Raw genomic sequence first — 24,485 nt, 5'->3', positions numbered from 1 at the left:
AGAAAAGGACTTGCAAATCATCTTTAGATGAGATTGGGATAGAAGATACACATTTTTATTTATGCTGCAAATCTCTCTATAAACAATAGTTTCCAACATGTTTTGAACTGTGGTCTTAAAAATTGGATTCTAGACTGACATATAGCAAATGCAAATTTGGCAACAGCTTAACACTTCTTGGCCACCTTAGAGGTACTTCACAAACCCTCATGGGTCAAAAATTGTTGCATTATGAAAGAAATACACAAAAGCATAGGCTCAGGAGAGGCCATCTAGGTCATAACAAGAGAGAACTAGAGATCCCAAATCAACTTTCTGAAACAGGCAACTTCTAACCTAAGTGAGACACTTTGCATAAGTTATTAAAAAACACACAGAAAATTACATAAGTTTTATCATGTTTCAACAACCACAGATAATTACAACCAGCAATTTATTTCTGCAATGTGAAAATTCAAGAAGTTGCCAGTACTGAAATTTACTTAAAGGTTTAGTTATTTCTTACATGCCTGAACTTCTGTCTCCATCTGTATGAAGAAACTATACAGCAAGACAGCCTGCCCTGCAGAAGGTGGGTTTGGGGTTTTTTTCCTTATCTTGAGGGTCCTGGTGAAGCAGCAGCTGAACACGAGCCAGCAGTATGTCCCTGCGGCAAAGGCAGCCAACAGCCAGCAGGGCTGCATCAGGCAGCGCACTGCCAGCGGGTCAAGGGAGGTGATCTGTGCCCTCTACTCAGCATGGGTGAGATACACCTGGAGTACTGGGTCCGGTGATGGGCTCCCCAGCACAGGAGACACATGGAGAGACATATGGGAGAGTCCAGCAGTGGGCCTCAAAGGTGATTAAGGGACTGGAGCATCTTTCCTACGAGGAAAGGCTGAGAGAGCTGGGACTGCTCAGCCTGGAGAAGAGAAGGCTCAGGGGGATCACATCCACAGGCATAAGTAACTGATGGGGGGAGTAAAGATGACGGACCCAACTCTGCTCAGCCGTGCCCAGTGACAGGACAAGGGGCAATGGGCACAGACAGGAAATCCCATTTAAACGTCAGAAAGAACTTCACTACTGTGAGGGCGGTCGAACAGAGAGGCTGTGGCATCTCTGTCCTCGGAGATGTTCGAGACCTGTCTGGACACGTCCCTGAGCAACCTGCTGCAGGTGACCCTGCTCTGGAGGGTCCCCCGGCCTCAGCTGTCCATCAGGCTGGGAAGCTCTGTTCTAAGGACCGTATTGATTTTGTGGAGGAGGGCTGCTTTCAAATACTCAGTCGTCTTTTTTGTGAACGCAAACTAAAATAGACACTTGGCTAATTATTAGACTCCTAATACAGGACACAGTCCTGATATTAGATCAAAGCTGGCTAAAAGGCTAAACTTCAAACACTCCCCACCAGGTGGACAACCTAAATCTGGACCCCTCTAGTACAACGTGTGCGTGTGCGTAGCTCTCGGCTTACAGAAAAGGGGTCCGGGGCATCGACAGGGGAGAGAACTGGTAAAACCTTAACAAAATATGTGCAGATGAATGTCCCAATACACTGTTTATATAGTTGTCCATAAAAGGTGAGATTTCATCTTTCGCTTTTGATGTTTCCAGTCACGCAGGTCTCCACAATAAGTATGTCCAAACTATCAATTTTGGCTATAGTGCAAGGAGAATTGTACTCCACTAGGTTAGAGCATTTTACTGTCATGAGGTTAAGGGGAGAGAGCAGCAGAAATTTGTCATAGAAAAGCAAGCCCTGAAAACATGATTTCAATATTTAAAAACTCACCAATACATAATAAGAAGCCAGCCCATCTAAAAATACATCTTTCTTTAATGTAACCCTCATGGGGAAGTACCTAAAATGGTCCACCCGTAAACGCTGGATTAGTGGACCTTTATAAACTCTGACAAGGGATTTAGAAAACACCATCACACACCACCGCTGCTTCCCCCCATAATGCGCAAAAGCATAAAAATCCTTCACAAAGGAGCCACTAACAAAGCTGGGGGCGAAGGAGGGAAGGAAAGAGAAAGAGAACTCTTTTTTTTTTTTTAGCTATGCTTGCTCCCTCCCCTACTTAAATGAAATAAAAAAAGGAGAGAGTTGCTAGTTGCTGATGTCATCAAAGTGCTAACATTAATCACTCACAGCATCACTGGTACAGGCACAAGAGCATATAACAGGGATGTTTAGGCAGTACTCTGTCCAAGGGGAGGCAAGCAAGAGAGGGGGGAAAAAGGCATTATTTTTTCTCCCGCATTTTCCTTGAAAAGCAAGGCAACAGCACCTTTAGAAAAGATGTGCTCTTGCATGAATTCAAGTGGAAGAGACAAAGAAACCGTGCCACCAGCAGCGTCGGAGAAAAAAATTGAAAGCACCAAGCAATGAGAATTCAGTCCAGGGAATCTGAGGGGAAGAAAAAGCAGACTGGCAAGCAGAGATCAGGCAGGAAATAACTCATGTGAAAAAAGGATACAGAAAATTTAGTGTTTATGTCTTTTTCGCAGCAGCATCACCGTATGAAAATTCTATTCTGAAATTTCCGTCAGGAAGTGACGGTAAGTACTGATTTTATAATTTACAAAACATCAAATGGGTTTTCCAAACATTTACATGCCAGTAATTATGCATCTTCCAATAACTGATGCTTTGTAACAAGAGAAATGTATTATTGTTATTTAATTAAAATCCAAACATTCTACTTACAGAATGCTGTGAGGATAAAACTATTGTTTCTAAACTGTGTTAGGAAGTCTTCCATAAAAAATAAATTATAATTTTAAGTAATTGGGGTCTACCAGCTAAAGAGAAGAGAAATGAGCAAGTAAAAGCTCTGATCTTACTAATGCGCTCAATTTTAATATCTGCAGAAGGTGGGTAGATGCCAAAATGTGTCTGTCTAATAAGTTTATTTGATAGCAAACTCACTTCCTTTATAATGTTGCTGTACCAAAAAGAGTGCACCTATCACACAATTAGAACGGCAGCATGTACCTGATCAGTCATAGCTAAGGCTCTACCTTGTAATGAAAATAAACACATATCTTTTTCTTCTCACTTCCCAATTAGTATAATCCAAAAGCCTCGAGCAACAATTTTCATACATAAACAGTCACAGAATTCTTACTATTAATGTAATGTAACTATCAAAATCCCACTAAAATAATATATATTTTGCCAGCCTCCTATCTAGTATAAAATATAATAAAAGTATTATAGAATAATTTCAGAATATGTTATGACTAAATCTTATAAGCTTTCTTCATCGGGAGAACTTTCAGTAGTCAATTGCTATTTAGCCAGGAGACTTAACATCTGAAACCTGATCACAAAAAAAAAAAAAAAAATTAATTTTTATAATGAAGTCACAAACAATGAAACACAAGTGTTACTGTCGTGGGCATTTATGTTCATTCGAAAAGTAAGAAATGTTCCCAGTGGAAAAAAACTTTCCCCATGAGTGCTACTAGAAACTATTAAACTAAAAGAAAATCAGATTCAATTGCTGAGGTAGGCTCTTTTTCAAAAGTTACCCTCACAACAGTAAAAGCAAAAAAACCTGTCAGACAAGCAAAAATATACACTGTTATTAAGGTTTGCTCTGTTATAAAATAAAAATTTTAATTAAAAGTCTACCAAGGCAGAAGCCAACCTTTTGTCCCAAAAGGAAGATATTCTTTAATAGAAGCCTTTAGAAAATTGCAGAAAATAGATGTTTTCCTTACACTATTTACAGGGTTAACACAAACTTAGAATATCAAAATACTGGCAGGTTTTCCAACATTAATGTTATTATGAGGAGGAGTATCAATTCAGGGCGGACAGACTATGGAATGACATACAATTCTTGTGCACAGAAAGGAGTATTATTTACTTTTTTTAAACCCACTATTTATCCAAAAGGTACGCTACAGTGAATAACTATTTCACCAACAAAGCATAGCTTGAGAAAGCTTTTCCAAGAGGCTGCCTAGCATCAAGACTAAATATTGTGATTCGGATGCCACCAATGTACAATCATCGCAGCCGCTGCTCTAGCGGTGGCTACAGATGTGCTAACTCACCAGCAAAACATGGAGAGTATCACGGAATGAGAAACTAATATAAAATGACACTGGAGACAAAATAAGATGTGGCGATGTTACCACATGATGTTTTGGTTTTCAATTGACTGTGACAGGCAAAAATCAAGACTTGTGGATTGTAGAGGAATTTATCTCTCAAGATCCACTCCTGCCACCTCTCACTTGCCACTTAACATAAGAACATTTATTGCTCACAAAAGCAAGCTTTGAGATTACGGAAAACACTAAATAAGTAAAATACAATGCAAGATACTCAGATTACAGAGAAAAGCAAATGCTGCATCCCTTTCCTTCAAAAACACAAAGAAACCAACCAACCTTACTTATCAATATACTCACTGGGCAAGTATTTTGTGACAGGTAGAGTTAATTAGTGGGATGGTCAGTCTCTCGGTCTGTGGTTGAATGCCCAACCAGACAGTGGTCCAATTCTGTTTAGAATTCAATGCCATTTCTTCCATAAGAGTTTCGACTCGTAACATAAAATCATGTTAAATATCAAACTTTTTTTCCTATTAGAAATGTTTGTTCTATTAAAAAGAATACTCCAGCATTGCTCCAAAGGAGAGAGGCATTTATTAGTACATCTGTGTAAACTTCTGACTGTTTATTTTTCCCTGAGGGAGGGGTATATATTTCAGAAGTACAAAGCATATTCACCTCTCCCCTTTATAGTCTTAACAAGATTTCATTTCCCTTAATGTTACCTAACCACAAATTCCTTAAGACAAAAATATCCAGTGACCTTATTCTAGGGACTGTCCCAAATACATAGGCAGCGTGTAAACCAAAGTTGACATGGAGGTAAATTTTGAACGGGATGCTGAGGGCCAGCGTCCCCTCGTTCCCTGTTGCAAACACACAGTCATCTGAAAAACACCTGTGAACAGAAGTGGTTCCCCAATTGCAAATTCTGCAAAACACACCGTCTCTCCCAGAGACGAGACACAACTGATCTCCTGGACAAGCAGCAGCTCTGGTCGAATTTCTGTAAGCCTCTCACTTGGAAAAAAAAGTACACAGTTTAAAATACTCCAAACTTTATGAACTGCCAACTCTCACTTTGACGCAGCAGTACCAACAATAAGAGCATAGTTTCCTAAAAAACTCCTTTCCTACATTACAGAGCACTGCAATTAAGATCCACGTGACATCTCCAGTGCTGCAACTTCTCCGTTACCTCCCTGGGAAACGAACATCTCCCTTTTCCACAGCAAGATCAGCAACAGGAGACAAGAAAAACCTACCTAAGCAACATCCCAATGGGAATAACTGTCCAAAACATCACCGGAAACACGGCAATGGTAATTTGGCCAAAAATGGCCAGTTGTGCCGACAGCTTTTACAGCGTCATGTACCACCCTAACTGGAACAGCATGCTATCGACTTACTCGAGAAAGAGCTTTCAGAAGGAGGAGAGAGTTCCCGCCAGTCGCTCCTCCTTTGTTGTTGAAAACCTAACCCCACTGACAACATACATCGTGTGCGTGACCTGCCAGTCCGCCAACCCCTCCAGTGACCAGTGCAAAGTTTTTAACACGCTGGAACAAGACCCGGCATCTGCGAGCAACACTAAGAAAGAGCTGGCGCTGGGCATCTGGATCACCAGCAGCGTCCTGCTCCTCATCATCGCCGCAATCCTCCTCTATGGCTGCCTGCACCTGCTGTGCCACAGGAGACGCGAGCGTTTGCAAGGGCGGAACGAGACCTCCGAACAAGACCACGGGAAGGCGTGGACCAAAAGTGTGGCGTACACCTCGGAGGAGCTTGGCAGGCAGAGCCAACTGATGCAGGACACAGAGGAAAAGCATCCAGGTGGCATCCAGCTGGCCACAATCATAGAGAATCCCTCAGCATGCAAGGAGCCAGTCATGCTGACTTCCAAAAGCCAGGAACGAGTGCCAACGACAGGACAGTGCTCTGTTATAAATTAGAAACCTTTTGTCAGGGAGGAGATTTTTACTACCTATGACATCCCAACTGCTTCAAACGCATCGTATGCATTGTCGGCACTCAGAACGGGGAGCTCCGACTGCTCACCGCAGCACTCCCGGCTGTACCCCCAATGTCACGTCCCCTTCCAACAGCCTACGTACAGCCAGTGATAGTCAGAGGCAAAGGCTCAGATTCCCAAGAAGCGAGCACTTCAGCTGCACTCCACTATTTAAAAATGAAGCATGTAGCAAATCATCAGTTTACATTTTGGGGGGATTTTTTGGTTGCTCTTCTTTAGTCTCAAACAGCAAACAAATATAAAAATTGATCAAAAGTGACCAAGAGACTTTTTTTTTTTTTTTACTAGCATAAATTAAAACTGAGTAGAAGCTTTCAGATGGCAACCCAGACTGCTACGCTACAGCCAACTGGAACGTACACCCTGAGTGCAGGTTTGCCAGGGTGAGTTTTACCCCCCCAGTCCCGACTGCTCCTCAAACTACACGCTACTACACACAGACTACACACTTCTCCAACCATGATGCTCCCATCCAAATGAGGTCAGTCTTAGCGTTTATGCTAAACTCACCAGGATTTTAACCGTATCCTTTCACCTGTCTTTGAAACTTCCCCTCGGTCTACAAACATCTGCAAGACAGCGACTCTGTAAGGACACTTCTAATGAAACCAAGGCAATATCCTGGGTTATGGTATTTTGCACTCTTCTCCTCCTCACCGCAAGCCACCTTCTGCTCCCTGGGTGAGTGACTCTCCGCAGAGGAAACGGAATTCAGAGAAGCAACTCCTGGCCCTTCCTTCTCTCTTTCCCCTTCAGTTTTAATGATAAAACTCATTCACCAGTTGCAAATTGCTATCCAACCGCAGAGTACATTTTACGTAATGAAAGGGCAAGGAAGTAAAAACACACCAAAACACATTTTATTTTTGTAACACTCAAATCTGCCAATCCTCACGCTCTGCCTTGAGCTTCATGGCAAAATTGCCAAGAAAGGCCCTTCGGACAGAAATCTGCTCACCAACATGACGCATCCTGTCTGGCTTACGTGTATAAGTCACCCTGGTTTAAAACTCTTAAGTGCATTTGAGTTCCATAAAAACGTAATAAATCTTAGTATTGCCATATAGTATGGTATGTCTAAAAATCAAAGATGCACTGTGACCGCAGGCATTTTAAACTGCTATCAACAGGAACGCACGCGTAAAGTCAGCTCCTGTTGACATGGCTCTTGTTGACCCAGTAAAGACTGGAAAACTGCTGGTTAGGCAGCTGCCATCCCTTTCCACCGCACCCCGGAAGCCGAGGGGGTGTGCAATTTTGGCAAGAGAACTCCCGCCAAACATTTCACAGCAGGCAGTGGGTCTTTTCAGCTACTGTATTTTGACAACATTTCTCACAACTTGTGAAAGACGTCAACTCTCATATTGCTAGGAAGACAGGAGCTGGCATTAAGTTTGATGTGTCGTCTTAACTTTTTTCTACTAGGATAGGTATGATGGAGGTGAGTATTACTTTTAGAAAACACTGCAAAAGGTGTCTTTATTATGTTAAGTTAGCAATAACATGTTCTCCACCTCCTACGTAGCATTTCCTCCAGGTGACGCACGTTTCTCTTTGTCTTACACACCGGTCTTGAATAAACTGTGAAGATGACAACAGTTTACTGCAGTTTCGAATGAAGGTGTTTCATGAGACAAACACTGAAAAACTCAGAGCATGAAGCCAACACCACAGGTTTACTGCCAAAAAGAGGCAGCTGGGTAGTAAGGACAGAAAAAAATGCTTTAAAATGCTTTTGTAATCAAATTAACGGTAACGCTTCTCTGACTAGGATTTCATCAAAGAGAGAGAAGATGATTTTATTGTTAAAGAGATGGAGCCAAGAAACGTATATTGTCATCTCTGCCAACATCTTGGGCCCTTGAAAACGTGTTTACTTCTCTGCATCTATTTCTTTATGTGGGTTTTAAGGCATTCCAATACATATATTTACATGCATTTATATGTTATACACAAATGTATATACCATACTGAGAACAAGGAGCAGTTCAGTCTTAAAGCAGTTTTGAGGCAATTCACCTACTGAATTTTGTTATTTATACACAAACACATATATACAAAAAGACACATGTATATATCAGATTGAGAAGGCAAATCCCAGGAATGGGATTTACCTCATCTAAATATAAAACCATTCCACCCAAGGAGTTTACTGTGCACTACTTAGATAAACATTTATATGACCTCACAAGCAACGGACCATCTCGCACCCACTGCAAATGAGCAACCCATAACGAGTGTCATCTGCCTTCTGCACTAGTTTTGAAGAACTCATGTCATCACACATTCACAGAGCTACACGATTCTTTGTCTCTTGCTCAGAAAGTTTTATTACAGATTCATTCAGGTTCATTCTCGCAATTCTGCGTTTTGGTAGTTCACTGTCCAGTTTTAACGGTGATCTAGTAAGGGATAAACATCTGAAGTGATCACTAAACTGATAACAAGATGCAACATAGTGCAAACTCGTGTTAATTTGTCCACCAGCAGTAGATAAAAAACATTCTATTCACATTGAGAAGCATTTTCCAAAGGGGTCTTTTTTCACAAAACAATGAGCTAGCATCTACAAAATGCAGAAGACATACAAACATGAAAATCTTTGGAATATGTTGTATAAGCCAAAAAGGAAATTCTTAAATTCTGGTCTACACAACCTCTATAAAACCAGGTACTTCATTAACATGCCAAGTTAGTTTCAAATCCCCAGAAGAGACTCTTTCTTATATGTACATTACTCTTCTCCCAAGTAACTAGCGAAAGGACAAGAGGAGATGGTCTCAAGTTGCATCAGGGGAGGTTTACATTAGATATTGGGAAAAATTTCTTCACCGAAAGAGTGGTCAGGCATTGGAACAGGCTGCCCAGAGAGGTGGTGGAGTCACCATGCCTGGAGGTGTTCAAAAAATGTGTAGACATGGCACTTCGGGACATGGTGGTGTTGGGTTGATGGTTGGTCTTGATGATTTTAGAGGTCTTTTCCAACCTTAAGATTCTATGATTCTGTAAGTATTTTATGCATCCAGCCCATGCTGCCAAACTTCAATCTGCTGACATTAATTTCATTAATCCTACACACACTGCACCTGAGTAAAGGGATTTCAATAACCATGCTCAATGAGCTTTTAAAATACTCCAGCCCAGTTAAAAGGCTGACAAGCTTTTGCAGGTCGGTTCCTTCCCACCTGACAGTCCTGCTCCCATGTCAGCCAGCAGAAGTTGTATCTGTGGGTTTCTGTTTTGTGAATTGGACGAAGATACCGCTCAGAAAACTTTGGATGCAAAAGAGCATGTGGACACAACTGTCTGTGCTAAGCACCAATACACATTAATATAGACCAAATGCTTTGATCCATTTAGAAATATCTGAGATTATATAAACACTTTGAGGTCAGAACTAAACAATTCTTTAATTACTCTTAAGCAAGCACATTGCTTGTGCAAAGCTTCTGCACAGAAAATGTTTAGCCATTACAGTCCAATACATGCATGTATGAGCGTACATATGCACAAGAAACCACAATGCTCGTCTTGACCTAAATAAACACCATGGATTGCTAAAAAAACCCCAAACCCAACCCCCTCACAAAAAAAAAACCAAACAGAAAAACACCACACACACTCCCCACAACCCCCAGGAAAAAACCACCCACAAACCACCACCAACAAAGTCCAATAAGGACAATAAAAAGTCATATTCCTTGGCTATATGATCAAAGTGCTCACTTGAGTATCTTGAGTAGTTAGAGAACTCAAAAAAGACAATAAAATAAAAAAATACAGAGCTACTCCATACTCCACTATTATCCAGTCAGAAGGCAATTCAACAATATAGCCATTAAAGGACCCAAACAAGGATGTGCTCTGTGACAAGTTTAGCTATATATACTACACAGAATAATGTTATGCAATTACATCACATGCTAGAATATGTAGCCTCTATCACGTAAGAATTACTATCTGTTACAGAAATGTAGAAATGTCCTCCTAAAATTCCATTCAGATATCCTCAATTCCAAAACACATTAGATTCAAGAATAAAAATAGACTCTTGTAAAAATTAAAACTACAGAGAGTCAGGAATATTTGCTAATACAGGCATATCTAGTTATGAAGCTTGCTCCAGAAACACATCTAAGAACCCCCTCAATTGCTCCTGCTCATATAGGAAAATAATCAGATTTCTGAAAACGTGTAGTGCTCAGAGTAAAGATTACTAAACTCATTTTAATAATGTAACCTGACGGATAAAAAAAGAGTTCCCCAGTTAATCCTCTGTCACTCCACTCTATCATCACTTACATAAATTAAGTTACCAATCTCTACTAAATTCAGTGGGGTTTTTGCTCTTTACACTGCATCTGGTGAATTCTTAAAATAATAAAGAACGCAATAACTTTAATGTAAGAAAATCCCACTTTCCTATAATTTACTGTTCCCTGTTGGAGAGCAATTATATAAAACACTATTCACAGCACCAATCAGCTGTTACATTCCACATTAAAGATATGTGAATCCTTTTCCATCTCCTTTACATTTTAAAAGCATGAAATTTTTACAAATGCAGTAGATATATTAGGATTGAAGTTTGTAACTTCTAAGCTATCTCTTCAGCTCTCAAAAAATAGCTTGCTGAGCAAATCACAGAGATTCCACCGTATAACTAGGATATGATGTGCAGAAAATAACAGTAAGACAAGGACTAATTATGCTCATGTTTAAGTAGAAGCTAGATAATGAAAGTAGCTAGACATGAAAATGACACAGTGCACTTGTATAAATTACAAGGATAAATGAGTACATAATTTTAAAACTTTTTTTTTTTAAGTCAACAATCCTCTAATTTGATCCTTATATTTTTATTGATCTTTTCCATACTTTCATTTTGCCTCCCTGATACTCAAGAAAACAATGCAAAATTAAGAGCAACATTCTGCTAAATATTCTCAAATTATTTGTTCAAGATACCACTATTGTTTTTTATTGCTGTTGGAAGTAGATTAATATTTCTGACCGGATATTAAAAATGCAGATACACATTAACGTGCTATGCCTTTAACTGCTGTTAAGACTCGGGTAATAATTCTGAGGCGTAAGAAAATAAATCTGCAGTGATCAGGAAGAATAAATCTATCCGTCCAACATACAATACTGCACACATGGGCATAGCATTGCTCTTGTGAATACAGGCTAACTTTCCTCACTTGGGTAGCTCCACGGAAGCCCACAACTATTCTCTCATGCCAAGTACTCTCTCAACTTGTCACCCACGTAAGCGCCTTTCCAACCTCAGTTTTAGGCATTGCCTTAAGGCACAGAGTACGCAATTGCATATCATTTACACTTCTCTTGAAAACTTGCATAGACCTCCCAGGCACTCCTAATCTGCAAAGCAAGAAAGATGATGCTAATACGACAGATGAGATGGCCAGAAGGCCAAGTTCATCACAAAGAGTTTGAGGTCCTTGGGTGGAAGATGCCAAAAAAATGCGACATTGTTTTTGGGTTTTTTTAATAATTTAAGCAGTTTGGTATCTGATAAATTAGGATGGTCAGAATATATATTCCCTTTAAGTCAGATAACATCTGAAGCAGTTTTTCCTGTCTGTTCTCCTTTCTCCTGCCATCACAGACTTCATCACTGTAACAAGGGAGCAGCTGCACCCAAGATGGGCTCTTGTTCTCACTTCACCAGATGACTAATTAATCTCTTCTTTGAGTCTGCTCTGCCACTATAAGCAACTGTGCAATGCAAGGTGGTTGAGAGAAGGACTTATTTTTAGCTATGTCAGATAAGACTAACCACCAGACTAATCACTTGCACTTTGGCTGAAACATATGGTGAGCTTCACAGCAAAAGTCTGAAAAAAAAAGTGTATGTTGAATTTGAAATACTCACAGAATGTATTTGAGTCCATTTTTAATAACTTTCATATTCCATAATTTCTATAATTAAAGAAGATACCTTTAAACATTAGCAAACCATAAATATAAAGGGAATTAAATCCAACCTTTGATCCATAGAGATACTGCGGCTGTGCATTAGGCTGCTTATCTCTCTGAAACTCCTGAGAAAATGGTAGCACGGTCCGAACAAATCTATAAAAATAAAATAGAGAGTTCATTAATTATACTTAGGTTAGTAGGTGTGTGTGTAATGCACCTCATCCTGTGTAATACTGTCTACATACACAACCAAAGCCAGACCAGTATTCAGCCCAAGTTGAGAGCTGGGGAAGCACATAGCCTGCATTGCCCAAAAGCCTGGACATGAATCATAATGCTTCTCCATCACTTACTGGGACCCCATTCTTCCAGTGGTGTGCAGGGTCCCAAAACATTTCTCACCTCTACTCTAGCCTAGCCGAGCAGAAACAGAAGCAACTAACAAAGTAGCAATAGCCTCTCCCAGAGTAAGGCTTGTGCTTCCAAAATTAAGTCCTTGGGAATGAACTACACCTTAAAGAAGAACATGACATTTCTGTTTAATGTTTTGGAGCTTCTTCCCTCTAAAGAAACTCACAGCAGGAGAATCACTTGAGATTAATACCTTTAAAAAAAAGGTCAGGAGGAAGGGTATAATCCTTGTAGCAAAATTAATGTTTCAAAAGTTTGATCATACCTTAGTGCGAGCATGTACCAATACAAATCATGTTTAGCTTTACCTTTGTATATGGTTAAGAGCATGACAAGAGAACTACAAAGTACCATGAAAGATAGGATCAAACAGCCTCCAAACAGAGCGCCCCAGAAGAACGGCGCTTGGGCAGCACTCTGCAGGCACGAGTCCCCTCGTGAACAAGCAGCACAGACCTACTCCCCTGATGTTGCCTGTTAACTGCGTAATGCACATTTTGCAGGACTACAGTTTTAGTGCAGAAAGAAATTAATCAGCATCTACTACAGTTCTGATTCTGTTTAGCTTTACTAAACTGAGCAAAATTATTGGTGTGTGTATTTACGGGTTGGATGGCTACTTTAGTTTTTAATTTGATAAAAAGGATTTCTTGGTAAATGGTGCAAAGCTGTATATACATAGGGAAGAAGAAAAACAGCTATTTAAGAAATGTACATCAAATGTTTGTATCAGATCAGGCTGTTCTGAGTGATAGCGGAGTAAAATAAATGCATCTAGGAAAAAGTTTCAGGAAAGGACTTTGCAGTACATTATAATATCAGTAAGACACAATTATATCTTGATCTGGTTTCGTTTAAAATATGTTTGAATTTAAGCAACACACAAAAGAAATGATTCATTAATAATTTTTCCTAGAAACAACATAGAAATTCTATTTTAATACATCCATTTTCTAGCTGAAAACAAAAGCAGACGTGCTAATCAAAAAATGTTTCACCCAAACACATATAAATTGCACCATGTTGCTTACAATTTTTTCCACTGTTTTTTACTTCTGAGTAATCTGAATCATTCTTGTGAGAATATAACTTCAGGACAAAGGTTTCTGTATTTTTTTAACCTGCTCAAAAATAGGTATACCCACAGTTTCAGCTATTTGCTCATATGTATTTTAGCTCTGTCTTTCCCAAAGTACTTGTACTTGCTGAAGTCCAGAAAGTGCTTGCATTTAAAGCTTTTGAGGGGGAAAAAAAAAATCATGTATGTGTATTATTTTTGACATTATATATCTCCTTTAAATCTCCTTACATTTCCTCAGTTTACAAGTTCCCCCTTCTCTCTCACTTACATAGCAACTGAAAACTTCCTCTTGAGATTACTTGAATCTGTTCTCTGCACAGATACTTCACTAATGAGTTTACCAGAGATGTTGTAAACATTTGATGGAATTCAAAGTAATCTGCAACATACGACAGTCCCAGAGATTACTCTATTCCCCCTTCTTTCTCTCCAAATCCTACTCCTTTTTAAACTGACATCAATTTTCAAGCCCTAAGAAAATCTCTAAAATGAAAGAAATCAAAAGAGATACCACGTAATTTGAGATAAGACTGGGTTCCAGCACACAGAGGTATTGGGCAAGAGATGATTTGTTATCACTAAATTAAAACCCTCACAAGGAAAAGAGTGTTTCAGAATATAAATGTGGGTGCATCCCATAACTTGGGAAGCTGTAACTATTATTCTTTCTCTTTTCCAAAAGGTATTATGAATATATTTGAACTACAGTGTCATTAGTGTCTGGGAGCTAACCAGTCAGGCTGTATTTGGATTGAGAAAAATCACAGCCTCAGAAATCAAATACCAGAGAAATACTTCTGAGACACAGTCTCTAAGTTTCATCAGCTTTGTACAAACACAAGTAACTCTTGTGTGTTCCTCAGCGCTCCTCTACATTCTTGGGGGTTTCTCCATCTCTAATGTTTTAGAATAGTAGCAAAAAACCTTAAAGGTTTCTTAAAGACTTGAAGCGAGCACCCATATTATATTTGAGAGAGAGACATGGGGGAAAGATGCCAAGAAAGGAAGAAAGAGGTTAAGAAAAGGAAGTAGGAGCAAGACATACAGTCACTTGGTCTCTTCCAGTGGGACTATGGCTAAGTACTGAGGGTACAACAGGGAAAAGAGAGTGCATTGTCCTAGATGGTATGTGAGTAATCTCAATATATAATTCAGATAAATATTAGAGATAAATATCTTATCTCAAAACTAAGGGCTATATAGAAACTTTTACAGCTCAGCATCATCTGCTGTTCTTCAAACTTTTTCAATGTGTGCGTGTGTGGTGTTTTCTTTTTGACATTCTGCTGGTTGGCTTCCTCCTGCTCCTTCTCCAAGGAACAGAAACATTTCTCTGAAGGACTGAAGCTCACTGAATATCAATGCTAAAGCTAGGCAAATTTTTACTTTCCGTTGGATACTGCTGGATGCAGGTTTTGGCATACTCCAAGATAATCAGTTCTTTTCATTTTTAATCAGTGTTGATGATCTCACAGCGATTTATCCATTTTAATCAACACAGGTTGTAAGCAGTCAAAGTAGATTAAGCAGATGAAAAGCCTGCTGGCTTACCAAAGCTTTACAACAGTGACTGCTAAAGGACATGAGCCCCAAAGTAAATATTTTAGGGATCAAATACTTTTATATTGGTGTTTCTGTGATACTTATCAGGAAGGAGTTCAGAGTGAGTACTTTACAAATGAATCTAAATGATTCTATGATTCTAATTACCATAATCTATTTAAGAAAATAAGGAGAAATCTGAAAGAGACCACTTCAGTCCCACTTCCTTGCTACTGCAGTCACCAGATTAGACAACCTCATTCATAAACTTCCTGAGCTTCTGTATTGGGTTTGCATGGCAAGGTTTTGGTAGCAGGGGGGCTACAGGGGTGGCTTCTGTGAGAAGCTGCTAGAAGCTCCCCCTGTGTCTGACAGAGCCAATGCCAGCCGGCTCCAAGACGGACCCGCCGCTGGTCAAAGCCAAGCCAATCAGCACCTCTGTGATAACATATTTAAGAAGGGAAAAAAAACAGTTAGGGAGGGCTTTTGCAGCTGGAGAGAGGAGTGAGAAGATGTAAGAAACTCTGCATACACCCAGGTCAGTGAATAAGGAGGGGGAGGAGGTGCTCCAGGCGCCGGAGCAGAGATCCCCCTGCAGCCCGTGGTGAAGACCACGGTGAAGCAGGCTGTTCCCCTGCAGCCCATGGAGGAAGGATGAGGGGGTGTAGAGATTCCACCTGCAGCCCGTGGAGGACCCCACGCCAGAGCAGGTAGAGGCACCTGAAGGAGGCTGTGGCCTGTGGGAAGCCCACGCTGGAGCAGGCTCCTGGCAGGACCTGTGGACCCGTGGAGAGAGGAGCCCACGCTGAAGCAGGTTTGCTGGCAGGACTTGTGACCCCATGGGGGACCCCACACTGGAGCAGTCTGCTCCTGAAGGTCTGCACCCCATGGGAGAGACCCACGCTGGAGCAGTTCATGAAGGACTGTAGCCCGTGGGAGAGACTCACGTTGGAGAAGTTCATGAGGGACTGTCTCCCGTGAGAGGGACCCCACGCTGGAGCAGGGGCAGAGTGTGAGGAGTCCTCCCCCTGAGGATGAAGAAGCGGCAGAAACAACGTGTGATGAACTGATCGTAACCCCCATTCCCCGTCCCCCTGTGCCGCTGAGGGGGGAGGAGGTTGAAGTCGGGAGTGAAGTTGAGCCCAGGAAGATGGGAGGGGTGGGGGGAGGTGTTTTAAGATTTGATTTTATTTCTCATTCCTCTACTCTGTTTTGCTTGGTAATAAATCAGATGATTTTTTTTTTTTCTAAATTCAGTCTGTTTTGCTTGTGACGATAATTAGTGAGTGATCTCTCCCTGTCCTTATCTCGACCTACAAGCATTTCGTTATACCTTTTCTCCCCTGTCTAGTGAATGAGGGGAGTGAGAGCGCGGCTCTGGTGGGCACCTGGCCCCCAGCCAGGGTCAACCCACCACAGCTTCACCTTAGAAGTAATAAGATATCATACTCCTCCCTCCTTGCTCATACAGAAAGTATCTCTCTGCACTTCCCTGCCTAATTGATATGAATGCTTTTAACTTCCAGCCTTCTCAAATTAGCTTGTCCTGTCTGCCAGATCTAAGGGTAGCCCCACACCTCCTCTCTTAGTGAACGCTAGATCGAACTCACCCTTCTTGAACATGAACGTCAAGATAGAGAGAACAGGAGGCTACAAACTGAAGTGTGAGGAAACGGCAGACAAAACAGAGCACGAAAGAGTAACACATATCCGCCACTCTGTTGCTATCACCTTTCCTTTTGGCAGACTTTTTTTTTTTTTTCTAGGTGGAGGAAGATAAGTTGTTTGTTGCCAAATTTGATGGAGTATTTGACTACAGTCACCCCTACTTTGCATCAGCCTCTATAACTGCACCATTTGGCTCTTTGTAGCAGAAACTAGGTAGTTTTCACTGTCAGTGCTGCTTTTCGGGTTTGCTCCAGCAGTGTCTGAAAGGGTTGAAAATTTTTCTGAAGAGTGACTATCACAGAGTATACGCAAGACAAGAAGACACAGCTGTTCTCTTGTGAAAACTAGTCTCAAAAGCAGTACGAGAGAGACAGAGAGCTCGCGAAAGGAAGGGGGAGGCAGGCAGGAAGACCAAAAAAATAAAAAGCTGGGGTTTTTGTTCATTCTGTGACAAATCTGTATCCTCAGAAGAAACATGTCATACTGCATTTGCAAGAATGCTATAGACATTAATTTTTAGCAGAGAATACAGATTTGGATAATGTGTTGAGAGGAGATGAAGCTACAAGTCTGACGACTGTCTCCGGAAGCTTATATCATTTGTGTCAAGAAAGCACAGAAAATCCTCAATCCAAATAAACATCTAGGCTGTCTCACACTTGCTCCTGTTAGCCCTGAAAACAAAACATGTTATCATGGAAGGAAAAGACCAGCTTAGAATTAGTGAAGAAAATAAGGCAGAAAAAAAGGAACACTACAGATAGTGGAAAAGGAACAAAGAACAAAAATTCTGGAAGTTATCCTTGAATCATGTGAACCCTCTGGAAAGTCCTGGTCCTCCTAGCTCCACAAAGATACAGGGGAATGAAAAAAGTACAGACATGGGCATAGGCATGAAAAAGATTCCTGCTGTGGAAAGACCTTTGGCTTGGAAGAATATGCAATTGAGGGCTGGGCCAAAATGAAAGGGGCCTCTTCAAAAAATCCCAGGCAGCACAGAAAAGACAAGTGGGAAATGGCTAGTCTTTCAGTACGAGAACTAGCAGGCAACAGCTTGAGAGCAAACTAAAAGAAATCATTTTTGTGCAGCACACAGCTTCATTGCAGACTCCTCGCTACAGCATGTCATGCATGCCAAAACCTCACGTAGCTTTAAAAAAAGGACTGGACAAAGCAACGGGGAAAAAACCTACCTGCAAAGGGCCAGAAATGCTCTAACATCCCACCGTTTGTGTTTTACAGAAACACCTGATCGCTGCTAGAGGCCAGCACATTTCCTGGGAGAAAAATCACCCTAAGCCTCCCTTATTTTCATACTCGGCTGCTGCATGGCTGCTGCCAGCATCAGGACACTGGACTAAAGAGGGCTTTGACCTCACCTGCACTTCATATGCTCATGCCATTACCCAAAAGTTTGTTCTCTTTCTTTCCTGATCGACAACAGGTGAATTAAAAATACCCTTGGATTTCACTGCTAATGTCCATCTGCAGAGGTCCCCTTGCTCATCTCCCCATTCCTTCTCCACAAACTGTTGCACAGTCTGGACACGGCTGTGCAGCTGGCCAGCATTAATGTGACTAAATTTCAGAAAACTGGCAACTGTAATTATTAAATTGCTAAATCTTTTAATGGTAGCCTCACTGTTTAATCTCAGTACATTATCAGATATAAAAAAATTCCTAAATCCCAAATAATTAAACATGCAACATGTTTCAATGCTTCTGTACAAATAGCCTTAGACTTTGAATCAAACCTGCAGGGTTTACTGAACACTCTTTTACAAATGTTTGAAATCATCATGTTCAAGCATTCTTGGGAAAAGAGCTTCAAAAGGTACCGGATACAAGTTAATCTGACCAAAACAGGAACTTTAAAAGAGCAAGCCTTACACCTAGGCTGTGGTCAAATTAATGAGAGGCAAGCCACAGGTATTAAACATTTCCTGGGAGCTCTACCTCCAACCCCTCACCATCAAGCAACCTCTCTGCTTTTCATCACACTTGTTTCTCTTTCTTCCAGTTGTTACTTTTCTTCCCTTGTTTACACACAGCTCCTCACTGTGTACTCCTGTATTTGACACAACACCCTGTACAGCTGAATGCAGAGAGAGCTCATCAATTTAAAGTTCATGCTAACAGCGAGGCAGCAATAGACATAACGGATGTGCTTAAGAACTGTAGAAGGGCTAGAAACTCCCCGTTCCCTCTCCCAGCAAACATATCAGTGGGCACAGTATTGCATATGCAACACACACATTCATTCTCTCCACAGTGCTGACTGAAACCAAAGCAATTCTGCGATGAAATTGGACACGCGGTACACATACTGCCTAAGATCTGTCTTCCTTTATCATCTCTTAAATTAATTATCCTGACAACAAGCTTGAGGATCAGCCTAACTCGATTTGTGAGTACAGTGTTTAAACAGACAAGCAACGGCCCTACAGGATCCCGTTAGTGCCCTTTGGTGTCCCAGGCTCCCTCCCCAAGCACTGCGGTCTGCAGTACAGCAGTCCTCATAGCCAGGATGAGCACAGACTGAATTGTTACAGGAGCTATTGAATGGCTTTCATTAAAGCTGACAGGTGAAGGATCAGCATTTCATTAAGATTTTCTTTTAATATTATGCTTATATGATTCTAAATACATCACACTGGATATTCCAATATTGATCTCCAGATACATCAACTGCACAGTAGCTTACTTGGAAATACATTCACCTCTCCCATGTAGACAGATTCATGTAACAGAAGTTTCTTGGCTAAAACTACTTAACCACAAAAAACCCTTTTTTTTTTTTTGCACAGACAGAATCTTGGATCTGAAATGCAACATAACCGTCACGGAACATGTCAAACAGGGAAAGCTCTCCAAGGAGACAGTGAAAGATGAGAACAGGCTTCCTTCTCTTTCTACAGCTCAATATTCAATATCACTTTACTGTCACTTCACAGTGCTTTAACCAAAACCTGAGTAAAAGCTAAAAGCAACACAAATCCTAAAAAGAGCGCACAAGCAGGAAGCCCAGAAGCACTGCGCCTTCCACTCATTCAAACTTTAGATCCTACCTTCCTCTTTCTATTTCCATTACTCACTCTCCTTAAAGGCTGCAACTGCAGTTGCAGTGAACCCTGAACTCTTCCCTTCTCTGGTAAACAATCCTTTTCTTCACATTAACACAGAATCAGGAATATAATTTTATTTCCATCATCTCACAGTTGAGGATCCTGTTTACAAAAATATCTTCCTGATGTGCACTTTTCAGTATTTTTGGACACACTTTATTTTTCAGCATATCATAGCTAAGTCATTAAAATGTCAGAATTTGGATGCTGTGGTTACATTTGACTTCTATTGAGGACAAATAACATTTGACAGTACTTACTAAAATGACTCATGCCATTTCATTTCAAGTAAAGCGTTAGAAGGGGAAAACACGCTAAATGAATGGAGATGGACTTGTCCGCATTTGCTAGGAAAGTTGCAGGAGGGTGGTAGAAGAACTGCTGCAAACAAAAGGGTTGCCACACTAACCTGTTAGTGGATCCATTGTAGCAGTAGTTTGGAAGGAAATCATAATTGAGTTCCCAAAAGACATGAAGAGTGATTCTTCCATAAGGGGCTGACACATTGTGATTGGCTTCTCTGAACATGGCATCAAAGCTGTCCAAGGTCATATACCTACTCAGAAGCTTGTGAGTCATTTTGTTTATCTCTATCAAGCCATCCAGCTCCTACAAAAAACAAGAGGAAAGAAAGTTAGCACTGCATTTAATAAAGTGGAGAAACTCAACAAAGTACACAAATAACCTTGACCGGATAGAAGACTAGGACGAAGTCAAAACAAACAAATGACTCTCCCGCTGTCTCTTACTTTGATAAGAGCTGGAAAGAATCAGTGCTCTTGGGAGTGTTTTGTAACTATCTCCCACCAAAACCCTCTAAGACTTTAAGTGTATTCATTAAGATCAGTCCACACTGCAGATGGGTCTCAAACACAGATCTGTGCCAACTCTTCTTCCACCGAGCAAAAGTTAAAACTCCAACATTTAAATGGGGTCAGACATAGGCCAAGAAGCATCTTCTGCATTTCCTACTTTACAAGCTATCACAAAGTAATTTCCGCTCAGTAGGGCAAGTGGTGAACTAACTTTTATAGTGGTACTGATAGGGATAACATCACATTTACCCTAAATCCTTCTCATGGTTTACTCCAGTGAAGAATGTACTAAGATGCAACGAAAGACCAGACCAGACATTTATAAGTGTTGTGAAGATATCCACAAAATCAGTAGCTGCGGACTACACAACTATATATGAGCACTGCCTTTCATAACATTTCTCCTCTTGACAAGAAATTCCTAGTATGGGAGAAGGGGATAAATCCATCTCTGACATCGGACACTGAAAACACCAAACACAAAGAACACAACCTCTCACTCCAACAAAACCCCAAGCACTGCTTTTAAAAACTGTTGTGCAATGACCTAGTGAAGGAATGTCCAGGGGCTTTTTTTGGCTGTGCATCAAACTACTGGTCATCTTCCCATACAGTGCTGTCAGATTTAATTATTCCATGTTTCAAAGGACTTTCAAACCTGTGAGTAACAGTTACTTCAAGGAAAAAGAACCACTATGATTGTTATTACAGCATTGAGTACAATCTGAGGAAAAAAACAGCTCAGTCTTCTAACTGCCTTCATATAATTTCTGTTTCTGTCAGTCATTAAGAAAATCCTGCACATAAAGAAAAACTACATTTCAATAAATCAAAGATTATAACACCAAGCGCTGAAAAGTCAAGAGGCTCTTTGGCCTCAGTATTTGATTTATCTTCAGTAAAGAACGAAATTAAATCAAGGCACAAAATCTCACTGGTGAAAAACTTATTATGGAAAGACTAATGATAAAATTTCTTGCATAACTTTTAATTTTTTTTTTATTTCAGCAGAACTGAATGCGTCTGATATTTTTCTTGTTGACGACATATTTACTTGTCAAATTCATGCCGTCTGGAAATAAAATTTGGTTTTTAGCATTTTAATCAGGAAACTAACTCAAAAAGACACCTCAATATTGCACAGATGCTCTTCTTCTACAGGAAGAAGTCAGATCTTGTTCCTCCACAAAAAAAATTATTTTTGTCATGCTACAAAACCAAGCTGCCTAGGTAAATAAACTCATTTTGAATCTAGCAGGCAGAAGGCGGTTTTGTTTTGGTCTCCAATTTGTCTATAAGCATGGACAAAAGTGGGCATTTACAAAAATTTAAATCGCAAGAATGCTCATTTTCCTTGTTTCCTCCTGGCTCCTAGTATATGCCTTCTCTTCAGGTGATGTTTACACCTTACTCCCAAGGCCCTCGGCTACAGCAGGTTTATTTTTTTTCTAGGAAAGGAAAGAAGAAGATACTCAGTCTCAAGAGGACTGTGACTTGCAGAGTGCCATGTACAACAGCATACTCCAGAGTACAGTGTCAGATCAGGCCAAAACACTGTCTGAAGAGAGATACAGGTTAAGGCATGGGGAGAAAAAAAATCCTAGCACATCCGAATTAATAAAGTCCACAATATACTACAATGGCAAGAGAGGATTTGCCAGTATAAAGTAGCTGGAGGTGACTAAAACAATGCCTTTTGCAAGACTAAGCTGCTTCTCTGGTAAGAGGTTTTGTCAATCTAGACCTAGTAAAGCAGGCAAACTTCAACCATAGCATTGTATGATTTCACACTTACAGAAAAATTAAAACAAAACATCAGAGGAAAAAGGGGTTTTTATTTTTCTAGTAAGTGGTTAATTATTTCCCATTTATATATATTTAACTAAGGTTCAGGATAAAACAAGTTTGCCTGTTAGTCATTCAGCCTCTTCTCCTTTCAGGAGTGACTTGTACAACTATTTGCTGAGAGAATACCTACAGGACGTCCAGCAAAGCCGGAGAAAACTTTTTTGCTTCTGCTATTAAAAAACAAATACAGATTTGGGGGGGGGGGGGGAGATGGGAGATAAAAAAAAAAAGGCCTAGATGTCTATCACTCTCAATGCAAATAAAAGAAATAAGAATTAAATTAAAATAAATTAAATTAAACCAAAACAAAATTAGCATCTAGACCCCAACTGCAGCGTTAGTGCTCTGGCAAAACTGCAACACAACACTCACCACAATGGAAGTCAAGTCTTCACTTTCAAATCGACCAATTGCCAGTTCCATTGACCTGTACATGGCTGCTGAAATTCGCTGAGTGATCAGTCGGTTCAGGTCTATTGACCTTCCAAGAAGCTAAAGAAAAAAATGCTATGAAGTTTTGAACTGCCAAATTACGAGACAAGCTGTACAAGGAATATGAGACTCCACAGATTAACAGACTCTCACATGGTGAACTTGCATTCCAAACACACAGAAACAAAGCCGATGGACAAAATTTATAAATTCATGAACAAATGAGGTACTACAATTTACATCCCAATTCTCACAAAAAGAAGTAAAATCACATGTTGCATTTACATCTAAGTATTTATATCAGCATTTTATGCTTCCATGACATTGTGCTGACAACATATTGAAAACTGGTGAAAGACATTACTAGGAAGACAACGCTACCACACATGACGTTCCCATTTGGCTTGTGTTTGCTTAACTACAACAGACATTTGCATTAAAACAGGATCATTTAAGGGTTTTTTTTCTTAATTTATTCCTTCATATGACAAAAAAAGCTGATCTCAAATGTCAGTTATGCCACTTAGATGACAGAACATAAAGCACAGGAAGAGTTTCATATACCTACATAAATCAACCCCACTGGAAAATTGCCAAGCAACTCGCATACCATAGAGCGTGATTTAACTCACTTGGACATGTCTCTGTTTCAGCAATGTCTCGTAGCGGTTGGACTGTAGCAACTGAATGGTTGCTCCCTGATTCTTGCATTCTGAACGTAATCGTTTATCCAGAAGCAGGCTATTAAGAAAGGAAGAAAACGCTTAAAGTATATTAGACAGCAAAGCAGAGCAGAAATGCATGAATAAAAGTTCTCACTACTAGAATAGCTACCTGCCAGCCATTGCCTTGTAGTACGCAAATATTTGGTCTGCCAGCTTGTAGACAAATTGGTCAAAACATAGGTTAACCTTGGGGAGAAAAAAAATTTTCTCTTTAGAGATACTTAAAATTAAAAGAAGGGAGCTTACCCAAGACTTCCCACTGTTTATCAAACATAATTAAAGTTAACGCATCCAAATTTCCCAGTACAAGAGATGACAACATTCAATTTTCAACATTAATGTGAGGCATTTTGCACAGGTCTACAGGTTTCCTCACAACATATCACCCAACCAGTTATCCATCTTCTGGTCTTTCTTCTCATTGTGTTTATTATCTCCAACTGTTCTGAATCTCTTGTAATAGGTCTTGGCCTTTAACATCATTTTCACATTCAGGTACAGACTATTTTTCTCCAGTAGTAAGGTTACTTTACCTCTGCCTCAATCTCATCATAGAGGAACTGCTTCTTAAATTTAGTAAGTGCATAATGAGCACTGTCATTATAAAGGTCCAAAGAATACAGAACATACCTGAATGAAAAAGAATTAAAAAAAAAAAGAGTTACATGTCTATAGAAATTATAATTCTTTAGGATGGTGCAGTCAAGATGACATGAGCCAGTCAATATTGTAGACCACATGCAGTTCATGCAAACAGGATCATTTTTTTTGTTGGAGTTTTTTATATATAAAAGTATCACAATT

General features: G+C 40.2%; 2 protein-coding genes across 7 annotated transcripts in view; one reads left to right on the top strand and one right to left on the bottom strand.

Annotated features, from left to right (window-relative positions):
- CYFIP1 (cytoplasmic FMR1 interacting protein 1) overlaps positions 1-24,485 on the bottom strand; it is an 81,368-nt gene that overhangs the window by 19,281 nt on the left and 37,602 nt on the right. For all 5 annotated transcript variants that reach the window (XM_054841812.1, XM_054841788.1, XM_054841805.1 and 2 more), the window contains 6 exons: positions 24,215-24,311; positions 23,791-23,867; positions 23,589-23,697; positions 22,897-23,016; positions 20,271-20,470; positions 12,100-12,187 (listed from right to left, as the gene is read on the bottom strand). In XM_054841812.1, the coding sequence (XP_054697787.1) occupies positions 12,100-12,187; positions 20,271-20,470; positions 22,897-23,016; positions 23,589-23,697; positions 23,791-23,867; positions 24,215-24,311 (691 nt within the window). The remainder of the gene's footprint in view (positions 1-12,099; positions 12,188-20,270; positions 20,471-22,896; positions 23,017-23,588; positions 23,698-23,790; positions 23,868-24,214; positions 24,312-24,485) is intronic.
- Positions 1,290-7,311, top strand: LOC129212805 (fibronectin type III domain-containing protein 9-like). Of its 2 annotated transcripts, XM_054841926.1 has the most exons (2): positions 1,290-2,547; positions 5,201-7,311. In XM_054841926.1, exon 2 carries the CDS (start codon positions 5,337-5,339, stop codon positions 6,006-6,008), a length of 672 nt encoding a protein of 223 aa, XP_054697901.1. In that variant the 5' UTR covers positions 1,290-2,547; positions 5,201-5,336; the 3' UTR covers positions 6,009-7,311. The 2 variants fall into 2 exon arrangements, with proteins under 2 accessions (XP_054697901.1, XP_054697893.1); XM_054841918.1 differs by lacking the exon at positions 1,290-2,547 and having other exon boundaries at positions 5,115-6,532.

Source organism: Grus americana, chromosome 1 (assembly GCF_028858705.1).
Source record: "Grus americana isolate bGruAme1 chromosome 1, bGruAme1.mat, whole genome shotgun sequence".
NCBI lineage: Eukaryota > Metazoa > Chordata > Aves > Gruiformes > Gruidae > Grus > Grus americana.
Note: the sequence above shows the minus strand (reverse complement) of the source record. Positions and strands in the feature narration are given on the sequence as shown.